At 32.9% G+C, this 19,739-nt stretch overlaps 1 protein-coding gene across 16 annotated transcripts in view; it reads right to left on the bottom strand.

Moving 5' to 3' along the window:
• PPP1R9A (protein phosphatase 1 regulatory subunit 9A) overlaps positions 1-19,739 on the bottom strand; it is a 258,086-nt gene that overhangs the window by 106,272 nt on the left and 132,075 nt on the right. For all 16 annotated transcript variants that reach the window (XM_036230364.1, XM_036230363.1, XM_016160841.2 and 13 more), the window contains exons 3-5: positions 13,937-14,069; positions 8,121-8,241; positions 234-338 (exon numbers count right to left, since the gene is read on the bottom strand). In XM_036230364.1, coding sequence (XP_036086257.1) covers positions 234-338; positions 8,121-8,241; positions 13,937-14,069 — 359 coding nt within the window. The remainder of the gene's footprint in view (positions 1-233; positions 339-8,120; positions 8,242-13,936; positions 14,070-19,739) is intronic.

Here is a 19,739-nt window from a genome sequence, read left to right as displayed (position 1 = left end):
TTGATTCACACTGTACACTTCATATTGTCATGTCTTTCTAGAACACTATAATTTATAGTTTTAAGTTAATATTTAATGAACTAATTATGATACAGAAGGAAAAATTAAAAACTAAAGGCAAATTTTAGCATTCTCCTTGTAATTACATATAGATATAGGTACAATTATAGAAAACCAAAATTCGACAAAATATTAAGTTACCAAATTGTACATATCTGAAGCCACATATTTACCTGACATTACCCTTGGTGTTTCTGAGGACTGTTGCAGCAAAATTCTGTGTGACACCCACCAAGCTGATTCCATCCACTTCCACAATCTGGTCATTGACTTGTATTCTTTGGGAAGAGAGAGAAAATTGCCCGCAATTAATTTTTCTGATAATACACTGCCATTCACAATAAATTCAATAACAAAATACTTGATCTTTAAGATACTCTTATTGATACAAAATTTGCCTTTTATATATAAACTCTAGATCTTATTCAAATGCTTAATTTTACAGAAATTAATAAAATCATTTCATTGGTTTTTAAGATTAGTTTGGGGAAAACTGACATTTTACCATATTGACTCTTCCCATCAATAAAAACTGAGTGCCACTATAATTACTCTGGACAAGTATTGTATATACCATGTGTTGCTGCCGTGTGTTAAGACAAGTTATTCAAAGCTCAAAAATTAAGAACAAAAGGAGGACAACTTATCCTTTCAATGTCATGTAGGTGCATTGCTTCACAGAACCAACTAAGGATAATTTGGGAGAATTTATTTTAATTGATCCACTGTTTAAAACTGATGAAAAGTCCTGGACATAGTAAAGTTGCATTTAAAAGTTAATTTGTAGATTTTTGTCCTGAAAAAATTCAGATTCTTTTGTTCTGTTAGAAAAGATAATCCCATAAACCATAGTTTATTTCCCTGTAGAATATTAACTAGTTTTATATCTAACTTAACAATGTTATCCTAATATTACTTTATTAACTTGTCTTTAAATACCCACTCCTCAAATGTTCTTTGAACCACATTTACCATTTTATCAGTTCTCTTAGTGAGTTGAATAAAGCCTGATATATGTTCATTTTATATTTATAAAAGTCATCTTTTTAGTTCTTGACCCTTAGCCTGTAATAGTTTTGGATGTTCGACCAAGATGCCAGAACAGATTCACAAAGACAATTCAACTGTAATACCACAGAAATGTACTTCAAGGATTAAGACCAGACATTTTATCTTGGTCTCCAAAGTGATTCTAAAGCAGCAACAAAATTTCATCTTTGCTACCATGTTTTCTTTTTCCCCTCTAATTTAGTACTTAAAAAAATTTTTTTTCTGGTTCTTCTCCAGTTTAATTCTGGATCAAATTTGCACTAGATAGTGATAACAACAACTAATTCCCCACTGGTAGCAGCAACGATTAGGAGTATCATTTTATAATCTGATCATTTGAGGCCTCTATTGGGATTATAGGTATCTATTAGTATCACCATGTGAGAGACGATAAAGAATTTGAGTTGCGATCCTTTAATTTCTTTGTCTATTTGTGAGTTTAAACTATTTCATTAAAAAATTTAATAAACACTAGAAAGGAAAATAGCCCTTTGAAATCTTGACCAGTGGGTTTGTGTTTCTTTGATCTCTTGACCCGTTTCTGAGGCTGCAGAGCCTGAGTGGCTATAATTGAGAGAAGACATCATGTTGCACTGTGTGTGGATGAAATATGTTCCTAACAGGAGTGTGTTTAATAAATTAAAGAAGCGATAATCTAATTGGTTCACAGAGAATCCTAAGCACTTTCATAAATCTTCTAGTATCTAATGAAAACTTTAAACATGCTAGACATTTGAGAAAAAAAATCCTTAAAAACTGTTAGATGCTCAGAAATATTTGTTTAATGAGAGCTCAAGTTCATGTAATAAAAGTGAGTCTTTGACAAATAAGGCTAATGTAATAATTTTGGTTTAAATACACAGCTATTTTCTCCATGATTTTGTGAAATGAATTTGTATTTTCATGAAGAGACTAGTTAATCTGAACTTCCTAACATTCATATATGAATACTAATCAGATAAACTAACAGTTCTCCTACATAAAGTTTAAAAGCATAAAAAATACAAAATTGTGTTCAACTAAACTGAATCATAATTCTCACACTTTTATATCAATAGTACTTATGATTTTTAGATTACCAACTTAAAACATGATTTCCAAGATTCTTAGTTATCTCCAAAACCTTGGTAATAAAGCACAGCTTTAAATACTGTATATAATGAGCACTGTAAAATTTCTGTTGAAAACAGTAACTCAAAACCACATGTATTAATTCTCCATCCTTATATTTTTTTTAAGAAAATGTCTTTTTGGCTTTGGTTTATAGATTATACATCCTTGAGTCCAAAACCTATAGTCTAGTTATTTTATGGTTATGCACATGCATCTTTAATAAAGAACAAGTAACTATAATGCTTCAGTCTAAAGGAAAAGTTTTTAGGCCATTTCCATAGTCACTAAACAAAATGCTACCATCAGCTGTCAAATTAGCATGCGCTGATTTTAGATACTATGTTAAAATTATAAATGTAATATATGTTCATGGTTAAAAATTTGGAAAATGTGGAAATATTTAAAGAGGAAAATAAAAATGTCATGTAATCCAACCATCTAGAGTTGACCACTATTAAAATTATGCTGGCGAAATTCCTTCCAGATTTTTTCCTTTGTATACACCTTTGTTTACTTACTTAACAAAATTAGGATAATATAAAATGCAGTTTTGTGAGATTAATACTTTTTTCTTGATGAATATCAAGATAACATTTATTGAGTGCTTACTATATGCTAGTCTGGCAGTGTGTTACATGCTCTTTACGCTTTGTATCTTATTTAATCTTGCAAATAGCCCTGATTAAATATATTAGAATTATGATAATAATTATGATTAGATTTCTGTTTTACAGATAAGGAAGCACTGGCTCCTCTTATATATTCATAACAAATAAGTGGCAGAACTTGGCTGAGAACTTCGGGTATCTGACTCCAGAGCTTACACTTGAATAATACATTATGTTATATCACATCATGAAATACTTTTCTACAACAGAAATTTAGAATACATTATGCTGTAGTATTATATACGTAAGTCTCTTACATATTGTTATACTAGTATGTTGTTTCAAGGTACTGATCAGGTTAGTATTTTTATATAAATATCACTGTGAATATCTCTGATTATTTCTTTGAAATTACTTGCTAGGAGTGGAATCACTGTGTCAACATGCATTACATGTTAAATACTAAATTGTCCTTCAGAAGGTTGTTCAATTTGTACTCCTCCTAGTAGTGTTGAAGAGTAGTCTACTGCACTTGCATTAAAAGTGAATATTGTGTTAAAAAATCTTTTTATAATCTGAAACATGAGACGTTATTTTTAAATTTTAATTTGTTTTTGTGCCATTTAAAATGTTTAATGGATATCTGTATGTCTTTCTCTTTTTTTGTAAATTATTTTCAATTTGCTTTTTTCTTGTTACATTTTTTACAAATGTGTTATTATCTGTTCTTTTAGTGTTAATCTCCACAAATAAGTGGTCCACACCAACTGTCTTCATTTCTTAACTACAAAGAACTTTCTCCTCTTGTCCTCCAATCTGCTAACAAAAATGATAGAGTACAATAAAAAGAATTACAGTGCAACTCTAAACATAAACACAGTGAATTTCTCTATTTAGTTTCTATCCTTAATTCTCTTTAAATTTATTGCTTTGAAAATTATTTACCTCCGTTTTTAGATATCCAGTAACTTTTTCTTAGACCTAATCTTCTTAAACTTTTCAGTCTCATATTATAATCGCTGATTTCAAATGACTGACTCACTCAGAGGAATTTCCAGTTCTGCAAGTTCCATTCATGGTAAGGGCCCTAATACAAGTGTATCACTTTTAATCTTTATATCATACTTTGACTGTACCATTTCTATGTTTAGCTATGTTTAGATACACAAATACTATCGTGTTACAATTGCCTGCAGTATTCAATACAGTAACATGCCATAGAGGCTGGGAGCCTAGAAGCAGTAGGCTACTCCAAATGACCTTGGTGTGTAGTAGGCTATACCATCTAGAGTAAGTGCTCTATGACAGTTACACCACAAAATCGGACTATTCTGGGGCTTGTTTATTTACTGACACAATGTAACTGGCAAGGAGAAACAAAAAAAGAAACAAACTGAAAAAAAAATTCTACCTCACAGGGTAAGTAATGTTCAGTAACTGATGCTAGATGAACAGGAGACCAGCTGGGGCAACATTAATAAACTTCGGTCCACGTAGTCTTCCCCAAAATGCTAAATAGGGAGTTTCTAACTGTATATGAACATACAAACATGTCAAAAAAGGCTTCTTCTGTTGAGGTAATAAAAGGAAAAGAGAGAGAAAAGAAATTTCTACATATATCCGCTATTTAACATCCCTTGAAGGAAGTATGACTAAATCTTAGATTAAATTGAAGTAGTTTTCTTAAATAAGAGCATTTTTAAGAAAATAAAGCAAGCTAGAAAGGTATAATACTGACTTTTATCTGCTTAAAGCTAAAAGGACTACAAAGAACATCTAATCCAGAACTTTAATTTTGTCCACAACTGAAGTCTGAAGAATAACTTCCCTAGGTCACATGGAAGTAACTTTATTACTTTTAGTGATAGTTTATAATATATGTAAGTGTTACATATTCTCTCTCTGGAAAAATTAAATATTCCAAATGATCTAAAATCCCAAAAACAGCCAATATAGTCATCTAACATTTTGGTGTGTATTAATTCTAAGTTTTGGGAAGAATGAGAGAGAGAGAAAAAGAGAGGGAGGGAGAGAGAAGTTGGGCGGGGGGGTTGCTGAAAGAATGAATAAATAGAAAATACCTACACAAGAATGGCATCACACTAATCATAATGTTTTGCGAATCCTTAAATACAATATCAATAAGTGTATATGACATAACTTTTTAAGAATTATTATTGACTGGAGGCAGGACATGATGCCAAAGAATAAGAAAGCCTCAAAACTTTCTAAGTAGACTACATGAGTCGGGAGATAAATATCTGGCAAATTTTTAAAAGTACTCAAAATGTTCCTTTTGTAATTGTTTTATACTGATATCTTTTAAATAGTAAACAGTTAAACACTGTGCAAATGAGCACACCGGAAATAGTGGAAATAATAATATAATAATTTAAAGGATACAAACACTACCATAGGTCTAATGAGAGCACTTATTTTCGTATACAGATATATCTTCAATTTTCATATACATATAAAAGATATGAATTGAAAGACCTCTAAAATCCCACTGACCTCCAAAATTTTATTATTCTATATATATTATCCTATGCATTTTGTATATCTTTCTAGTTTTTCATGACTTCCCATAACTATTTTCTTAATAACTTTCAAGTTTATTCCTACTTCATTCAAGAACAGTTTCATAAACTGTACCATGAAAGGTTTTTTATTTATATGAGTTTATTTAATACAACAATGTAGATAACACTAAGTAATTTTTTTCAATATACCACAACTCTAAGTAGAGGGGATGAAATTAAGACTCCCGGTCACATGATCTCAAAGATTCTGTTCATTACATTGAGTTACCTTTCTTAATATATTCATTGAGGTATTTATTAAGCATCTATTATAACAACCATAGAATTACTATACTATGAAATATTCATTTAAAAAGATTGAGGAGATGCACACCATAACTGATAAAGCGAAGATCTTGTGTTGGTGTAAATATTAAAACGACACAAAATAACAGATCAGCAAATAGGTGAATAGAAAATCAACCTAATTTTTAAAATGAGTGATGGAAAAACAAATAGATCTGCTTTTAGAACAACAGGAACTAGATCAGTGCCAAATGCAAAATTTTCTACCTTTTTGTTTTTTAATTAATCTGTATTTAAGTTTGGCTTTGTGGCTCCTTTACTTAAGAGGGATGATGCATAATAATTTAGTATTGCTTGACTACTAATAATATGAATTATTTCCCATCGCTTTAGAATGACTTAAATTTTTCATGAAACTTAAAGAGATGTTTTAGCTCACTTGGAAGAAAGACTCTAAATTAATAATGTTTATTGCTACCATTATGTAATTCACTGAAGGAATAAAGAGGTTACTTCCACAACTACTCTAAAATGGAAGAAGATTGTTAATAAATTACTTTTAAACACAAAATGTGAATATCCCACTTTGTATTAAGTGTGGTACCTATTTAGTCTGCTGAACATTCACTCAAAAGATTCACTTCAGAACTTCTCTATTCTAGTACTGTGGGAATACAAAGAAAGCTACTGACCAAGATGTAGTCTCTAACTTTATGGAAAGAGATGATACCCAAGGTGTGGCTTTGTATTTTAATAAATCAATCTAGTTCCCCTAGGGAAATATCTGTGTACATCAATATGTGTTATTAGGATTACAAAAGAAATAATGCTACTATGAGTCTCAGCAGAGATTCACAAATGATTTTCGATATGCTTTATTTCTTGAGAAGATGATTAAATGACAAATACTTAAACCATAAAAAAAAAAATCAAAGCCAGTTATTCATGTTCCTAGAAAAATAAGATTTTTCTTTGAATTTGGCACTCATATTTTTGGGCCTTTTATTTATATCGCCAATTTTCTGCTTCAACTCCAACCTGATGCACCATCCTAATGGAGCCTAGAGTAGAGAGTAATCAAAATTTGTAAAGATACTTGTAGCTTGAGATGATGAAAATGAAGACAAAACAATGATCTGATGCTTGGCATACATCTAAATTGTCCAAGGTGAATGTTTAAAGCAGAGACTGCCAGACATCTCTCCTAGAGATTTTAATTCCTCAGGTTTAAGTTCTGCTCAAGAACTTGTGTTTTTAGACAGAACACTATTTGAAAGACATTGATCTCCTGAATTACCTTCAGTGCAGAATTAGAGTTCCTATTCTCCCTTCCACCTCTGTCATTTTCAAAAATTCCAGACCTATTATCGCTTGTTTGATATTTCTGGGGTAGGTATTTTTTTTTTTTTTTTGACAATTTTATGAGTTTATTTGAGCCAAACTGACGACATACATGCCAGAAACTCAAGTGCTCAGGAGATAACAGTTTTGCAACTTCTTTAATGCATTTCAAATTAAGGAGGACAGATAAGGAAGGAAAATGACGTGGAGATGGGGAAAACAAGGCAAGAATTGGATTACAGCAGTTAACAAGATTACATGCTCTCGTAAGGGTTAATACTCCCTTCCAGAGGTATTACTTCTACTATTTCAAAGGTGCTTTTATCTAGATGCAAAATAACAAGGGACAGGGCTTGCTTAAGGCACAAATAAACCTTTTACTTATATGCCTGGGGTATGACTACTCACCATGCATGACCTGCCCAGGAATTTATGATTAGATACCCTGTGAGGTTAATTTCCACAGAACCCATTTTCTCATCCAAAGTTTCCCCGGTTGGTCATAAGTCAATCTGAAGGATGTATTGATAACCAACCTTTTGATTGGACACTGTGGTCTCACGGTGCTAGGAAGGCTCATTCTTATGAAGTCTTAGTACCGATGTCATCTTGTTGACCACTGGGGATGGGGTAATACCAAAACCATGGTATCTGAGTTGAGGCTGAATTTTTCCCAGAAAGGGAAAGGCAGGTAAATGGAAGGCAGTCAGGTCTCATGGCCTTCATTGTGAAAAAACACTGTGGATCATTTCCTGTGAACTATCATAATCCGAGGCTTGCCTTCTGTCTCATTTTTCTGTAGCTGGCATCTACTATAACATGTTTTAATATTTCTGAAATGAAACTACATGCTGATTTCTAGAGTACATATTCTTAAACTATGTACACCCATGTTTCTCCTCACTTTCTACCAGATTGATGAATGGACAGGTACATCCACCCATTTACCATCAGCTATTCTGCCGACAAATCAGAAAGTAATTCAAGAGTTTGAATATTTTCCACATATAAGACGCACTGAAATTCTGTCCTAAAACATCAAAAGAAGAAAGCTACCACTGGAAGAAATTCCCAGAAAAGCGTCCTAGATTTTAGTTATTGATGACAGTACTTCGCTTACCTGCCATCCCGCTGTGCAGCACCCCCATCTGTTACGGTTTTGACAAATATCCCCAGCTTTTCAAGTCCAGCATCTGCTCCAACACCCATTCCAATAATACTTATACCAAGTCCATCCTCATCTATGAAAAAGAGGGGGGGAGAAAAACCTTAGTGTTACACTAGTCTGCAATTAGCTGGTTAGACCTATTCGCTTTTTTAATTTTGTTCTTTATGAACTCTATTATATGCTTGCCTTGGCAGAATTTTTTTCTACGCTGGGGAGCAAGGGCGTCAAAAAAGACCCTACAAAAGGCTCATGACTTTAATGTCACTTTACTACTGCAGTTGGATATTCCTTGTGATCCTAAGAAAAGGTAATTATTTGATTATTGAGGACTCATTCATCCTTAAAACACAGCCTCTCTAAACAACATAATATTTTAAGCACAAAAGCATACACACTCAAACACATCTATTTTATTTATTTGTTTGTTTGTTTAGAGGGAATAAAATTCTTGAGTCATATTTTCTTTCCTTCATAAAAGAAAGTATATTTTATTATCTTTTAGTCACTCTGAGGGCTCGTCTGATTTTATTCCCATTAGTTATCCAGTTTTCTTCTTTTTGCCTGATTTCACAAAGAACTCTTTGGAGTTCAGTAATTTTACAATGTATCTCTAGGTTGACCATTCTGGCTCAACTTTTCCTGGCTGAGCCATAGATATTACTTTAAATAAATGTGATCATAATATATCTAGAATTTCCTCTTTATTTATGTGGTCTTCTTTTCTTTACTTGTTTCATATCCCTATTCACATTAATAAAATCCCATGTGTCTTTCAGTACTGTTTCTGTCCTACCATACAAGAATATAATCATATCAACAACTAGTTTGTATATATGTTTTTTCCCCCTTCCTATTTGCTTTACACAAAAAAAAGATCATATTATACCTACTCTTCGGCTTATTTTTCAAATTCACTAATACCTCACAGATAGCCACTTACATAGCCTTAGATCATCATTTCCTGTGAACTATCATAATCCGAGGTTTATGACTGCATAATATTTCATGATGAGATGATATCATGATATACCTAACCATTTCTCTACTGATAGGCATTCACTTTTGTTTCCATTTTATTGGCCTTGTGAACAATACTGACACCTTGTTTTTAATTCACTTACAAATCATGTGTTTATCCGTATTTCCATGTGTCCTTTCTATGAACATATATATTTTAACATCAATGATATAAAAGATACTCTATTTTGCAATCCACAGTTTTTAGGTAACATTCAAAGTTATTTTCTGATAGCTCCAAAGTCTTTGTTATTATGTTGTATTAGCTGCATAAAAAAGTAGATACTAGCTAATTAATTGTGGATTATTAAAGGAAACCTGGCTCATGTACTCAACAGAATGCTGATGCTTTTTAAAAACTTTTTAACGATAACCTTTAATATACTGAGAATCCATAATTAGTATTCTTTGGAATATGATTCATCTCATTGATTATTCCTTGTCACCAATTCAGCTTTAAGTATTCTGAGTACAACTACGACTCAAAATCCTGCATCCTAAATAAAGATGTTTAAAAATATGTCATTTGGCAAAAGTGCGATTCGTTTGCTCAGTTGCATGCTAAAGAAAGCTTTATAGAGTGTTCTCCCTGGAGAAACTGTGTGATGTGATCCCCAGCTGCAGGCACTCCCCACACTGGTTCCGGGCGTGGGTGTTCTCCAGTGTGAGCACTTCAGTGCTAATGTGTGAGTGATGGCTGGAGACTTTCGTTCATTTCTTACATCTAGAATGCTTGCACATAGATGACTTTCTATATTCATTTCATTTTAATTGTTCATCAAGGGGCTTCCTCTTGCTAAAAATTTTCCTCCACAGAATCTTTTTCTTGTGCACATGAAGGTTAGATCTGTGCTGCAGGCTCTTCCTCACTGGTTACACATAAAAAGTGTCTCCTCCCCTACATGGGTTCTCTAATGTACATAAAGATTAGCTGTAGGGCTGAATTCTTGCCCATGTTCATCATACGCATAGGGTTTCTCTACAGTGTGAATCTGTTCATGTTGATGAAAGAATGAATGATGACCCAAAGCCTTCCCATCATGTTTATATCCAAATAAGTCCCCCATCAAGTGTGTTTGCTGTTGTGTTGTTTAAGAGATGATCACCATAGATTCTTCAACATTCAATACTGTCATAGAGCTTCTCTCCTGTATGAAGTCTCTGGTGTATATTAAGTATTAGCTGAATTCTTGCTCACATTCATTGTATTTATAGGAGTTTCTCTTTATTATGAATTGCCATGTGTGATACTTTCTCACACTCAATATATTCAAAGGATGCCTCTCAAATGTTGATTTTTTGTACTATCATGCCATTAAATCGTTTCTTTCTGCAAATATCCTGCATGAAAATTGCATTTTAGTTTTCAAATCCATTTTCCCTGCCTGGATTCAGGTTTTAGTAAAATTTATCTTTCTTCTTTCCATAGTGCCTCTTGTTGCACCAACTGGAAAATTATTTAGATTTGTAGATTTGTAGAGCTAACAACCTGATTGTGAGAAAAGCTATATTAGTTTGAGCCAGTGTGTAATACCTGAAAGATGGTGATAATAAAAGTCAATTAGAGTACAATCAACCCACAGACACCAGAGAACTAATCTCATCTCTGTACAGCTTTCTCTGAGATATGTCTGTTAAACATTGGTGAAATCCAGAGGCACATACTCGAAGCCACTGATTCGTGTGGCTATACTGTCAAGAACCCAGCAGCGACCCTGTCTTCATCTGTACATCTCTTGGGAATTGGCAGGGTACTAAATAAGCAGAGCAGCTAGGAATAGATGGAAAAGACTGTGAGACTCTGTTATTACAGAAAATGCCATCACCAGGCTCTGGAGCTCAGCTTATTTTCTCTCTCAGGAAAGAAGCTCATGCTGGTTTGGCATTCTCCTCATTGCTGGTGAGATTTGAGATTTCATTCAGATGAGTGTGGGTCATTAGATTTCCTTTTCAGTAAACTGACAATTTTTCTACCGAATCTTACTTGTCTCTTTTTTCCTGATAATTTAAAAAGATTCTTAGCATAATATAGACATTAATGCTAAATCATCTATAAAATATCCTTCCCTCAAATTTATCACTTATCTATTAGCTTTGACAATACTGCCTTTAAAAGCTTAAAATATGGATAATGTAATTGGTCCATCTTTTCCTTTATAACTTCTGGTTTTCCATTTTGGTTAAGCCCCTCCTCCCACAAGCCTAGATGCAATATGTAGTCTTATAAATTTTCATTAAATATCTCTATTATTTCATTTTTAATATTTAATTATTTAATCCACATAGGATTATTTTTATATATAATGTAATAAAAATTAAGGTGTCCAGCCTTCTTTCAGATAGATGTTCAGTTAAGCCAGAACAATTCGTAAAGCACCCTGTTACTTCTAAATTAGAATAGGATACATGTCATATATCAAATTCTCTTGCAGACTAATATCCTTCTCTGAATTTTCATTTTCATTCCACTGATCAATAGCTACGTGAATACAATTTGTTGTGATAACACAATTTGTTCTGAATACATTGTATTCAGATATTTGAGAAGTTAAATCATTTTGCATTCTTTTTCATACTTCCCTGAGATCTATATTTTTCCATATAAATTTTAGAATTATATTATAGAATCCCTTTTCCCAATCCAACTCTCATGGCAGTTCTATTTGAATTGCAGTAAATTTATTTAAATATTTATATGTATCAGAGATAGAGTATAGGAGAGGCTTTACTGTATTAAGTCTTCTCATCCAAGAATATGGTATGTCTTTCTATGTGCTTAGATCTTAAATCTTTGAAAAATATTTATATATCTCTAAAAAACATGTTTTATTTTTCCTGATTTTGAAATTTAAACAACTGGAATAATATTGAATAACCTCTTCTGTGATGTGCTTTCCTCATCCTTCAATTTCATGTTTGTAGGAATCATACATACTGTTACATGGGACTATGGCTTTTTCATTTTTATTGCTAGGTAATATTTCATTTAATAGATATGTTATAATTTATAGACCCTTTTCTAGCATTGATGAAAACTCAAATTGTTCTCATTTTTTGTTATTATAGGCAATACAATGGCCTATAGCCAAATGTAGCTTTTTTTTTTGGTATGGGTCATGAGCTAAGGATAAATTTTATAAATTTTACATTTTTAAATGAATGAAAAATGTAAGTATCACTCTTACACTTTTAGATCATATGAAAGTGTCTGTTAATGGGAATAGTTAAGCCAGTCATGTTTAGCAGGACTGGTATTCTTTATATTTGCTTCATCCAAGCAATTTTATGCTTAATACTACTCACATAGTTTTCGACTCTTTTCCCCTCATTCTGCTGTTTTCAACAAGTTGCTCATCATTTCGTTCCCTCCCTGCGAATTGGGATGTATGTGCATAATGTATCTTTTCAATCCTTATATATCAGCACATTTCTTTCTTTTACCAGGTAAACGCTCTCTGGGATGGATGTAGGATTCTTAGATCACCATCCTTTTCTTCTCGGCTGTGTGTGAAATTATATGTATGTTTCTCCACTTTCAGTGTTACAGATGAGAAGTCTGCTGATAGTCTAATAATTTTGCCTTTGCAAGTACCTTTGTTTCTTTGTTTGCTTTAATTTTGGTCTGGTATTTTGTAAGATTTTCATTTTATGTTTGATGATTAGGAGTTTTCCAAGCCTATGGTTAAAGTGTTAAACTTTTTTTAAGTCCTTGTAACCAACCGGCTAAGCCCTTTCAAACATGAGGTTCAGGTCTTTTTTCAGCTCAGGGAAATTTCTTCTATTATTCGTCTAATATGTCTCTCATTCTCTGTTGTTATTTCCCCTTCTGTTATCTACAATTTATATGTTGGATCTCTTTCATGATTTTTCTTAGATTTTCACTCTGTCATTTGAACTTCTGGGGTCACCAGTTTGATCTCAATAACAACCATCCTTTCCTCTTCAGTTCCTCTACTGAAATTTTTACTTTTTTTTAATCATTTCATTGTTGTTATTGTTAATTTGATTTAAAATGTATTTTTAAAGCCATACTTGGATATCCTTATTTGGTTTTTTGTTTGTTTCCTTTTTGTAATTCAAACTGTCACGGGTGCCCAACTTAACACGATGGCGAACATGAAATTCTCTGGTCCAACAGCCTCCAGTTGCTACAGCAGGCTGGCTGTGAGTCTAGGCAGCAAAATCAGGAGGTGGAGCCCACCCGCCTCCATTCTCCTTGTTCTCTTTTAGCCCCTTACCCCTCACGGATGAAGAGGATTTCACTGCCTCCATTCTAAAATCCATAATTTTCTAAAGGCTCAGCATTTACCACATCTACACATTTGGAGTCTAACCATGACCACTCTTTCTCCACCAAAAAACAAAACAAAACAAAACAAAACAAAAACATCCACCTGCCCTAAGTGCTCCCTCACAGCGGCTCTCTGGGCTCTCACCTGCACCCACCCTTTGCAGGAGTACCAACCAAGCGTCAGGCCTCACTCACACCTCCTTATTCCTAGCTGCCATCCTAGCCACGTAAAGTGGCTGGCTTTCGGTTGGGAGAGGACAGAATCTTTCAATCCACCATCTATACAGTATTTATATCAACTATTTTTGAAATTTAATAATTAAAATCCTCCATGAGAATTAAAACTTGACCCAATCTTTAGGGGATTGTGGGGAAAGCTATACTTAGAAAAACTAAAGTCATTTCTGTATACTTAACATAATAATATAATAACATAATAAACATTGTAGAGCTCATATACCTTTCTCTAGTTCCACTGGGAAAAGTTCCAGCTTTTCTACACGCTTTTCAAGTTCATACTCAGCTGAAGCGGCCACAGGGTCAACTTCATCATTTCTCCTGTCATAGTCTTCATTGGAATATGTGCTAAAAACCTGTAGGAAGAGGTCAACAAAAAGGTGATTCTCCAGAAAGGATAGCTTTCTTAATAAAAAAAAAAAAAAAAAAGTTACTGCTAAGTATCCAAAACTACATTCAGTTAAACATCTGTATGATGAATTTCATCTAAACAACTGTGTGGTTTTTAAAACCAATTGAGATGCTAAGAAAAGGAAAACTCAATGAGAATAAAAATAACTTAGTAGTTTAAAATATGTATGAGTCATTCTACCACTTTTAATAATTTGGGAGACAACATTAGCCAAAGAATATCATTATTTGGATAGCAATATTCATCGCTTTTTATAGAATCAGAGGATATACCATTTTAGCTACAATGCTCTGTTGGTTCCTGACAAAAGTAACCTGATATGTCTTGAAGCTACCTAAGCAGACACCACACTGAACCTGTTTCATGCTGTGACCTAAAGAAGCCCAAACACTGTAGTGTGTGAGTAATATAACTATATTTCAATCATAGAATCATTGAAACTGATTTTTAGTCTGTACTGTACTGGGCTGTGTTAGGGTCTCGTTTGTTACCTCTTATTTTACTTACACGTAGAGTTAAATTAAATTCTCACTGAAGCTTTCAATGAAATGACTACAAAAATATAGCTCGAGAGTGATAGAACGAATATGAAGGACATTGCCAGCTCTTTCTTTCCCACCTACGTCATTCAAAAGACTACTTCAGATGCAGCCATCGGAAATGTGGTTGTCCTTATTTCTGCTGGAAATAGGTATACAACCTCTCACTTAATACATTAAAGAACATTTAAAAGAAATGTACGATTCATCAAGTCCAGGTAATATGTATAATCAAAATGGACATTTTCAATTAAATGCAACAATTAAGCACCTAAACTGTGCCTGAAAAACTCCATAATGTCTCCCCAAAAATCTTAAAATCTAAGAATGAGTCATTTAAAAATATATATACATAAAAAGCCGTAAATAGAAAGCAGAACAGAAGGTCAGAGATGAAAGAAATCAAGTCTATTGCCTTTGCAGCTGGCCCTGCTAGTCCAGGTGTGCTTTACATTCACACTATGGAAAAACTGGCAACTCCTGCATGCTATATATGGTAACCTATAAACCAGGAATACATATTGCATATATAGAAGCAGATGGAGTGTGGTTTCTAATGGTATATACTTCACAAAATCATGTGATTTATAGGATTTATACCAGAATAAATTGTGTTTCTTCCTGACTTTCAACACGTTTTCATACTCTCATGCCACTCACTGAGTCTCTACTGCATTTCTCTACCATAATAAACATTCCAGCATCAGAATGCATATTCCTAAACCATGGGGTTTGTACCTTTTTTATTAGTCCTTTCATAAAATATGCTTCCTATGCCCCTTGTATAGGACCCTCAAATGTTTTTCTTAAATTGTCAGATTTATGAGTTTCTCTTAGACAGTTCTTTTCATCTTTCACTTCCCTTATATATTTTGGTAATCACTTATTCGTGTTTATTCATTCAACAAAAATTCAGAGTATGAACTCAATGCCAGACACTGGAGAGGCACAGTCTCAAGTAGCTCACAGCTTAGTAGGAACACAGAAATCAAAATAAACAACTACAGTATAATGTGATAACTGATATAACAGAGGAATAGACCAAGTAATTCTTTTTGTTTGTGTAAGAAAAGGAAGCACTTCATAAAGAGGGAAATATTTTAGTTCCAGCTTAACAAAGATTCATATATTTGAGTGCAGAAGAGGTGGAATGTATATTTCAAATATAAGACCCTAGATTTAAAAAAAAAGAATCTGTATCTATCTTTTAGAAAACATTAATAGTTGAGTGGACTATAATGCAACATGCCTAGGGGAGCAAATTTTAACAATACACAAAAAAAGTTAGCCAGATCTGTAACTGACAGACACATCCTAGAAACTACTGGCAGATATATGTGAAAATTATTCTATTAATATTTGCCTCTTGTCTACTTCTGCTAATAGGTCCAAGTATACAATTGCAGAACAAGGATTTAAATAATAGTCTGCAACACGGTTCAATTTTGTTAGTACATACTAAGTGAATAAATAAATGTGTGTATACATAGGTATGTATATATGTGTATATGTATATGTGTATATCTGTAGATATATATATATATGAAATGTAAGTATAAGAGAACTGTTTCGAGTAAATCAACACCTTCTTGACTTGTTTCAGGATCTCAAAATATTCTGCTATTAAATGTTCTTCCCCAGATTGGTTTATAAAGTTCATTTAAAGGTATGCTAAAATCAAATGAAACAAAAAACTATATGACTACATATTGGCCACATATATTACTATATCTAGCAATCAGATGATTACATCACCATTTCTGTAGAAAAGAAATAATGCAAGATACTTTTCATTTTCAGCTTGCTTATAGTCTGGTAAATTATGTGGGCACATAATGAAAACCAAAAAAAAAAAAAAACTGAAAAAGGAAATCCAGAACTCATTATTTGTAGATTAAGCTATTATTTACTTGGAGAATACAAGAGATTTAACAGAAAGTCTATTAGAACTAACGAGAGTTCAGTAAAGTAAAATTTAAAAATATATGTACCAAAAAAAAAAAAAACCCACAATAGCTTTAGAAAGTATAATTGAAAAGATCGGAAACTATAAAATATCCAAGAATTACTGGTTATAAATTTGCAAAAACATCCTTTTCTATAAAACTTAACTGAAGAATAAAAAAAGCTCTGAATAAGTGTAACACTATACTACATTTCTGTATTAAAATCTATAATATTGTACATCTGTGCTCCTAAATTACTCCGAACGTCAGTTTGTCCCATTTTAATTTATGAATTCCAGACAATCAAAATTAAAACATTTTTTATGGAAACTAACAAGTTGTTTGAAAAAGAAGAATAAGGGTGAAAACAGACCCTATCAGATATTAAAACATACAATAAAACTTCATTTATTATGGCAATAGTTTTGGCCTCAGGATAGATCTATTTTTATACTCTATTCTGTTCCACTCCTCTACTTTTCTATTCAATAAACAGTAGGGAAAGAATGAGACAGCTATCTCAAAAACATTCCTAGTTTGTATTATTAACAAAAGTAAAATCCAGACTGATTAAGAACAAAAAATAAGCTATAAAGCTGTTGGGAAAAAAAAGGAGAGGGGGACGATGCTTAATAGGCTCAAGAGAATCTTCTTACAAATCCATAATCCTAGAAATACTAAAGGAAATGAATAAACTATCTAATTAAACAGTCAAGGATACATATGATGTGTGCGGTACATTGCACATGATCACACAGTAGTGACTCTCTTTTCCTATATGGCAAGTAGAAAGTAGTGGTGAACATCACACACCACCTTAGATAAGAAGTTAAAATTAAAACCAAGATAAAGCTGGTAAATGTCCCATCTCTCCACACATAATCTCTGTACAAAAATACAATGGACCACTATATCCCAGATTTTATTAAGCATTAGCTATACCTTACAGAGATGAACAGCGAAATGCTTCTTAAACTATGTATTTCATAAAATTAGGTAGAAATGTGTACCACAAAACTCAGGCTTCCTAACTTTTCTGTACCAACTGTTTTGTTATAATCAATGCCAGAGCAGTGAGGTGATGTAGCATAACGCTCCTCCTGGAAGGTATCTTCAGTTCAGACAGTCTGTTAGGGGAACTATTTAACTGTTTCTTTCATGTAAAAAAAAAAAAAAAAAGAAAAGAAAAAATTGAAGTATCGCTGTAACTGATGTTTACAAAGGTGATAATTCTGTATAATGGCAGAATTTGTTATTGAGTCTACCCCAATACACTGATTCCTACAAATAATTGTGGGTGATCTCCTAGAGATATTGAATTTTAAGTACTTAAAAATCTATTGTCAATAACTAGCACTAATATAAGATTAAATAGATTTTACCCTGAGATTTCGTTGAGTTAAATTACTGTTGTATACATAATATTTCATTTCTAAGTAGTCATTCTTAGTAAGTGAACATGTGTTCTGTAGTATGGATCATCTAAAAGAAGGAGCTACATGAACATCAGGAAAGTTAGGAAATATCTATACTTTTTAAAAATTTAGTTGCAGATGGACATTTTATGATTATAAATCCACTGGGCCAAATGAATGCTCAAGGTGAAATAATATTTAAGGGAAATGGCTTTGAGAATAAAAGATAAACGGATGTACTAGGTAAAGCTAAGGTCTATTTCCACTTAATTAAATATGTTAACTTATTACAATTAAGGGAACTTTAAAAAAAAAAAAAACTCTAATCCTTGTATTGCTGCTAAGAGGTGAAATTTTCCATTTGTCCCAAAAATTTAACCGAATTTTGAAACACTAAGAACTGCGCTGTTAATACACCCTTGCTACGCCCAGGCCTGAGATATCACAATGACAAGGGCGGCACCAGTTTTGTTCTACAATTCTTCTCGTTAGCCTGTCCTTGTGGATTGATAAGAAATGGCCACTGGCACACACTCAGACCTTAGAGAAAACTCGGATTCACTCAACTGTCCGCTATGAAAGCGAGAGTACTAAGAAAGCTGGCTATAGTCTACTTTCATAAAAAGTAGACCCCAAAAGAACAAGGTCTAGAATGGGTATATCTTTTATCATGTAATTGGAGAACAGGAAATGAAAGTCAGAGAATCGGGTGCATCCCTTTGGCTCCTTGGGCATGAACTTGGGGACGGATGTTGTCAACGTACATTTATTGCCCACACGGCCTTGTAAAAAAGCGCACCGAGCTAGCCAGTAAAAGACTGGAAGTCTGGGCCGAATCCTGACGCTTATCTTCTGACTGAGTTTAAACCCTACCCATCATCTTCAGGTATAACTTTCTTCATCTGTAAAATGACGTACTTAAATTAGATATAGTACCATCTATGGCCATGGCCACCCTGAACGTGACCGATCCCGTCTAATTTCAGAAGCTAAGCAGGGTCAGGCCTGGTTAGTACTTGGATGGGAGATTACCTAGGAAGACCAGGTGTTGTAGGCGATTTATTAAAAATAATAAATAAATAAATTAGATATAGTATCTTCCAATTTGAAAATACAAAGGGTGTATACAAGGGAGGCTGAAATAATACCAGAATTCTGGTGAAAAAATACTTTACCAGTCCATGGAAAGTATTGTGGAAAATATTCTTAAATAAAAAATATACATATGCTTTGGAAGGGGGGGGGCGAAGACTGACTTTTTTTTGAGCATTCATTATGTACTTAATAGTAAAATTAATTATTTACTTAATCTTGCTTAATCTTACCAACATCTCTATAAAATATAAAGAGGTTATCACTATAATACATCTATTTTATAAAAGTGGGTGTATTAATAGAAATTCTCAAAATAATTACAAATATAATTGAAGAAAAACACTCTGCAGGCATAGAAATTGTCACAGATAGTACTGAAACGAAGAAAAAAATAGACTAAGAACCATTTTGTATTTCAGATGATTATTTAGCCTGAAGATTTAACTTAGAAGCTTTAAAGTTAATGTTTAAATGTTAATCGTTTTAAGAATTCACCAATTTATTTGTTTTTCTTTTAAATTTTTCTCCAATGTAATTTCAAAAAAGAGTTAATCTCTATTTTTGAGGGAGTTAGGGGAAGTCAGAACTGAATGCTTACATTCTGATCTGCTTTCATAAA

Source organism: Rousettus aegyptiacus, unplaced genomic scaffold (assembly GCF_014176215.1).
Source record: "Rousettus aegyptiacus isolate mRouAeg1 unplaced genomic scaffold, mRouAeg1.p scaffold_m13_p_13, whole genome shotgun sequence".
Classification (NCBI taxonomy): domain Eukaryota; kingdom Metazoa; phylum Chordata; class Mammalia; order Chiroptera; family Pteropodidae; genus Rousettus; species Rousettus aegyptiacus.
This window is presented reverse-complemented; position numbering and strand designations above follow the sequence as displayed.